This window comes from Elephantulus edwardii, unplaced genomic scaffold, assembly GCF_000299155.1.
Source record: "Elephantulus edwardii isolate Elephantulus edwardi_28Jun2011 unplaced genomic scaffold, EleEdw1.0 scaffold00050, whole genome shotgun sequence".
Classification (NCBI taxonomy): Eukaryota; Metazoa; Chordata; class Mammalia; order Macroscelidea; family Macroscelididae; genus Elephantulus; species Elephantulus edwardii.
The window spans coordinates 4,107,699-4,114,643 of NW_006399800.1; the positions used below are offsets into that span (position 1 = coordinate 4,107,699).

Consider the following 6,945-nt stretch of genomic DNA (forward strand, 5'->3'; position numbering starts at 1 on the left):
ATCTACGCCCCTGTTCAGCATGAAGAAGCCAGAGAGTCGGCATCCAATACCCAAATCAATAAGACAGTTGGTTTAATTACCATTGGAAAATGCTTGTCATTCCTCTGTAGGATCTGATCCCCTCTGGACCCTCATTATTTCCTTCACCTGCTTCCCCCACCGACAAAACTGTGCAGCTCTGCAACTGCATCCTGGCCCATCCTCACCCTTCTGCCCCCAACCCTCACCTCCTTGTACCCCCAATATGTTTTTCCCAATAAAAAAAAATTAAAAGTTTAAGGAAGATTAGGTTATTAAATCAGTCATTTAACAGATTCCATATTAATTTTTAAAACCAAAGTAAAGCAATCACTCTGGAAGATAGTTTGGTGCTTCCCCAAAAAGCTGAACATAGAAACTCCTTATGACCCAGTTATTCCATGACTAGAAATATACTCTAAGGAAATTAGAATTGAGACACAAATGGAGATTTGTACACCTATGTTCATAGCAGCATTATTCACCATAGCAAGAACATGGAAACAGCCCAAATGTCCACAACTGAGTGGATTGAGAAATTGTGGTACATTCACACAATGGAATATTATACAGCACTCTGGAGCAATGATTTTGAAAAATTCTACATAGCTTGGGAGAGACTGGACAGCATTATGCTGAGTGAACTAATACAGTTCAATAAGGACAAATACTGCACAAGGCCATTATTGTAAAAATAAAAGGATAACTAGTAAAACATGTACAGGAATTCAAGGAGGGGTGAAGATAGGTAGAGCAGAAATCACAGGGCTGCACCATTTCATGGGAGAAGAGGGGGAAGCAAATGGAAAGGATCCAGGCAAAAAGACAGGGTAGTGATGGGCAAGGTCCAATGGTGATTAATTTTATAAAATATAATGCATGAGAATGATTGTATGAAACACAACGTGAATGAAGAATGGTGTGGAGCACACTGTATACAAACTTTGAAAGCAAACCAATTTTTAAAAAATGTGACTGAGAATGAAATAAAACTCCAAAGTAAATGCAAAAAAAAATCTTAATAAGCCAAAACTATAACTGTGACACTTTAAAAACCTCCTCAACCCACTCCCAGTTGCCTATAGCAAGTTGGTGAACTGACTTGAGTCTTCTTTCCTAGTTCCATAGCAGACATCACTAATCAACCCCAGCATGCTTTCCTTCTGGGCTCGGAAAGTGTAGCCTGCACACAATAGCCCAAGAAGCAGTTCTGCAAAGCTGGAGATGGCAGTAAGACACTCACCATCTCTCTTTCACTCAAGCCTGTATGTGTACACTCATTCATTCATTCATCCACTCATCAACCAGGAGCAACAGAAGTGTCTAGTACTATCTCCACCCTGGCATGACCTCAGCCTAGTTTCAGAGGGGTGTGGATGTCCACCCTTCTCCAGAGCTTCACACACAATACTGGGTGGTAGGTAAAGCAGGGATCATCATCCATAAAGAAACTAAGGAGCCCTAGAATTAGCCAGGGATGTGTTTCCAATTCTGATCTGCAGCCCCTGTTCAGCTGTTTAGAGACGGGGTGTGGGACCCGTACCTTCTGCCATCGGTAGAACCGATCGGCTTTTATGATCATGTCCACCAGGCTGACGTGGTTGCTGCGGGCGGCCACCGCTAGGGCAGTTTTCCCTTGCTGCAAGGAGGAAGTGAAAGAGGAAGAAAAATCACCAGGCACTTCTTCAAGTGCGATGTAGAGTGGTTTCTAGTACCACGTATAGACCTTCCCACCCCAAAGAGGTAGATTTCAGCTCTGACAAAAGTCGGAGTTCAAATAAAGCAGTAACAGTAATTTCCATAACCACTCTTTGTTTCTTTTAGCAATGCTTTGTGCTTCTTTAACTTTTAAAGTATTAATTTCACTTGGTGTTATGCTTTAATATGTCCCACAAGGGTTAACATTCCTTTTTTTTAGAAGAAGAAAATGGAGGCCAGAGAAACGGGCGTGGGTATATTATGTCATGTTTGCCTGCATCCCTCCCAAGCTCCCAGAATCTGAGTGGTGCAATGGTTAACACACTCAGCTGCTAACTTAACGTCCGAGTTCACTCAGTGGTGCCAAGGAAGAAAGGCCTGGCAATCTACTCCTGAAAAAAATCAGTCCTTGAAAACCATATGGAACATTACTGACCCTATACTCTGACACACATGGAGTCACCATGGGGCAAGATCAGCTCAATGACAATTGGTTTGGTTTGATTTTTCTCAGGTCCTCAGCCTCTAAACGTGGAGGCAGCTATGGTCGCCTCCAGGTACCTTCAATGAGAAGGGAAATTCTTTGCACTTGGCCAGCTGTCCTCAGGCCAGCTCAAAGCCCTCCTAGGGGTCCCCTCCCATGTCCAGCCTCAGGGCCTGACCCTTGTCCTTCTCAATTCTAACACATCATCCTTGGGTGGGCTTGTCAGGTGCCCTGTGTAAGGGATTGCGGGGTGATGGTGTCCCCCAACCAGGTGATATAAGACTGTGAGGGGGACAGGAAGCAGAAAACAGTAGTATCACAGACTCAGACCAGAAGAAAGGCAGGCCAAGTGCTGAGGGACCTCAGAGAATAGAATGCAAGTGCTGGAGAGCCTGGAATACTTCCTGGAGTAGGTGGCATTTGAGTCAGTATATGAACTTCAACAAAGTCTTGAGCATATGGACAGGAAGAAGGGATAGACATAGATGTCAAGGACTGTGTCATGAAAAGCTCGAAAGGAGATGAGGGTAAGCAGCACCTTATCTCTCAGGCTTAAGTTAACCCCAGCGACGAGGAACATCTCCACTATATCCTGCCAGGCGTGCTCCGCAGCGAGGTGCAGGGGTGTCTGCTGCCTCTGGAGAGAAAGCCAAGGGGACAGGTGAGCAGAGAAGCGTGTACGGTGACACATGGTTCAACCCAGGCTAGGACCAATGTGGCCCTGTACTCTCAACCCAGCCTTAGCAAAGTTTTTCTAAGAACTTGGAGATTGGGACTGGGTTTAATCACAAATATTCACAGAGAAAATGTTAGAAACCTGAAGAGAAAAAAAAATTCAAACAGATTTTGAAGGTGAAAAGGGATATTCTCAAATTTGGGTCAAACCAGGAGCCAACACCTGAGTCCCACCCATCTGGCAAGGTGACCTGTAGCCACTTACATTGTCCACAGCGTCCAGGTCACTGTGCGTGTCGATGAGGAGCCGAACCAGGGCTGGGAAGTTGTGCCTCACTGCGAGATGTATGGGAGAGGCACCCTGCTGTAGGGAGAGGAAAAATAAATCAACTGCTAGATGCCTTTTAAGAACCCCCAGCTGCAACCTGGTGCCAGACGGTGGGAGCAGATAAAGACAAAGGCTTCTATGTTTGGCCACTGGGCATTGTCAGGTTGCATGGGTTTGCTCAGGGTCACTCAGTTCATGAGTTCTCCCAAGAACTCAGAGCCAGACTGTCTAACATCAAAGTTCATGTCTTTAACTACAAGGCTTTAAATTGTTTTCTATGTACCAACCATACCATAATAAGAAAAAGTTTAACAACTAGAGGGTACTACTACCTGTAACAGGAAACTCTGGTGGTCAAGTGGGTGAGGAGTTGTACTGGTAATCCAAAGGCAAGTGGTTCATATCCACTAGCTGGTCTGAGGGAGGAAGATGAGCAATCTCTTCCTGTGTGACTTACAGCCTCTGAAAACCTGCTCTGAAGAACTAGTTCTTTAACTAATTCTAAAGAATTAGTTCGGATTTGAAGGCAGCTATGAGTCTGTTCTGATTCAATGGCAATGAGTTTGATTTACCATTTATAAGACAATATCACAAAGATCTGATGGATAAACGCGTGAAAACTAAAACTAGATAATCTACTTGGAACGTGTGATGTCAGTAATCTTGAAAATTGGCTTTTCTATACATTGCATCTGTGCCCATTGGGGGCATAGTCTCCAGATACCTTAATTGTGGACAGTTTTGCAAATCAGCAGCAGCTGTGGAACCAATATAAAAGAGTGCTTTCTACACTGTGAGAGACAGTGATATAGAGAGGATGAAGAAACTGTGGCTGTAAACACTGTAGCAACGTGTAACCAGAGGAAACTTGGAGATGGAGCCACAGTTAAAGGTTCTGCTTGCCAGATGATTAAATAAAAAGCTAACTTGTCACTGCTCTGAGATAAAGTTTGCTGGACTATTAAGGAAATCAGAGGTTTATTTGTGCTGCTGAGTTGAACCTAGATAATCTGCCTTGGGACTACTGGACTAAACCGGAACTTGCACTGTGTGATGATATTCTTTGCCTTATCACCCCCCCCCATCCTATTTCCCTAATAAACCCCACAACTGTGAGTAAAGTCTGTGAGTCAGTTTGCAATGAACTTTGAACCCAATGATTCATAGAAGCAGCTACAGGAGCATGTGGAACAGTATCTCTGACCATGTAGCTATTTCTTTAGTACTACGGATATTATTGATGGGGACAGTTCTCCTTTCTGAGGCAGGTAGAAGTCAAATTTGGCCTTCTCCACATTGCATCTTTTCCTTTTACAGGAGGAAATGCAATTTCTAATTGGTTTCTAATCCTGTTCCAGTTAGACAATTACTGACTTTCCTAAATGTCCCCAGCGCCCCTTAGTCTAGGCCCCACCCCATCACTCAGGGTCTAAAGTGCTCCTCTCCCTCTGCTGTGCTTAATAGGTGTCACTGGAAGACTTTCCAAAGGAATCTCCTTCAAACCAGGCTCCACACTCACCTGATCAGCCACGTTGGTACAGCCTCCAGCATGGATGAGGGCCCGGGCCACATCCTCCGAACCACTGAGGGCCGCATAGTGAAGGCAGCTCAGCTTTTTCTAGAGGGAAGAAGGCATCAATGCCATATCAATGTCCTTGTTAAGTGCCATCGAGTTGACCACAATTCACAGTGACTGAAGAACAACAGATCTGAACCTTACCCTATCCCGTCCTGACAATCTCTAACATGTTCCAGCATATTGTTACAGTCTCTGTGTCAATACATCTCGAGAGTCTTCTTCCACCTTTTCCAAGGACTGGTCAGTCCCTCCTGACAACAAGCCCAACGTATGTGTGATTGAAGTTTTACCATCCTCTCCCCTAAGGAGCATTGAGTTGTACTTTCTCTAAGACACATTTGTTTGTTCTTTTGGCAGTCCCTGGCAATGCCAACAGGACTCCAAACAGCGGGATTTATAAAGCACTCTGGGATTTATTATCTCATGTGAGCTCCATAACCACCCTTGGACTGTATCATCTTCATTAAGCCCCGAGGGTAGAGTAATCAAGCATTCAGGGCCACACATAAAGGACTGAGGGGGGTTTCTGGGACTGTAGACTTTTCAATTTTAAAATCAGGGCATCATGGAGAAAACTGGAATAATTGTGCACCCTAGAAAAGTGCCATCAGAAAGTACAAGTGATGAATGGGAATTATCCCACCTCCCAGATGGAAACAACATCATTTTGGGTGTCCCCCTTTTCAGGGATGCTGCTGCAGGACACCCCAAGGGGTAGAAAAATGGTATCAAAATAGAAGGCACCTTGTGCCAGAAACTTTCAACCAAGTCTGGAGCACGAGGCCCAGTGAGGGAGCAGCTCCAACCCTGATGGCCACCTAGCTGGGCATGACCTCTGTCTCTGAATTCCTGTTGCTCCTACTTTGAGGGAACTTAACATGTTTCACTTTTCCATCTGTCTCCCACTAACACCATGCTTACCAAATATCTACACTGTGCCAAAGGCCGAGGATGTCACGTCCCAGGCAATATTCCCAGGCCTCCAGGAGAACTTGGCCAATTAAGTATTCTGTGATTTCACTCACTCCTTGTCATAGATACAGAAACAATTCATAGCTGCTCCTCTACTGAGTTTCAAAAAGGAGTAGACTGCCCATCTTTCACCCTGAGTAGTCTCCTAGTGAATGCAAACCACCATTGACGTGAGGCCTTTGGGTTCGCAGAGTAACTCCCTACAGACTAGGTGATAGAGCCCCCTTTTGTGACGTAGAAGCCATTACTTAATAGTTTAATGCTTATGACAGTGAATTTATTTTTTTTATTTGCTATTTAATCTTTAATAGGTCTTTTATTGTCTTGGTTCTTCTTTGATTGCTTGCTTTCATTATGACATAAATATTTTTAGCACTCCATTTAATCTTTCAGTAGATTCTTAAACTATCTGTTTTGCTTGTTGTGGTTATTGTGTACCATTGAGTTGGAATCGACCCATAGCTGATACTCCAGTGGGTTTTCAGAGGTAGTTTAATCATGCGGGAAGACATGACCCATTCTTTCTCCTGCAGAGCAGATAGTGGATTTCAACTATGTGCCTTCGGGACTGCAATGCAGCTCCTTACCCCCAGGCCACCAGTGATCTATTACCATGAAAATTTGGAACAAACAGAGAATTCCAAACCTGAAGCTGTTCAACAAGCCAAGCAAGGTTCTCTGTCACTGATTTTAAAAAAATAAAACAAAACAACAACAAAAAAACCCCACTAAAACACGAAACTTTAATCAAAAGAACTTCCAACACCAGACCTGAAAAGAATAAGGTAAGAGAGAAAAGGGCAGGAGAAGATAAAGTAGATGAAAGGGATCTCCTAAGACTCAAATGCCTATGCACATCCCAAAACTTCTGCAACAGGGTAAAAAGGGAAGCCACCGACTGGGAAAAAGTATTTGGTAATAACATATCAGATAAGGGACTTATATCCAGAATTTATGAAATACTTGAGCACCACAACAAGATAAAGGTAAATAATCCAATAGAAAAATGGACACAGGATATTAACAGGCACTTCATTGAAGACGACATTCAGATGGCTAACAAGCACATGAACAAATGTCCAAAATCCCTAGCTCTAAGAGAGATGCAAATTAAAACAACTATGAGATATCATCTCACCCCAGTCAGAATAGCAAACTGTAACAGAACAGCAAGCAACAAATGCTGGCGAG

General features: G+C 43.7%; 1 protein-coding gene across 1 annotated transcript in view; it reads right to left on the reverse strand.

Moving 5' to 3' along the window:
- ANKDD1A (ankyrin repeat and death domain containing 1A) overlaps positions 1-6,945 on the reverse strand; it is a 52,988-nt gene that overhangs the window by 8,114 nt on the left and 37,929 nt on the right. Inside the window, 4 exon segments of the mRNA XM_006886664.1 lie at positions 1,562-1,657; positions 2,739-2,837; positions 3,141-3,239; positions 4,723-4,821. Coding sequence (XP_006886726.1) covers positions 1,562-1,657; positions 2,739-2,837; positions 3,141-3,239; positions 4,723-4,821 — 393 coding nt within the window.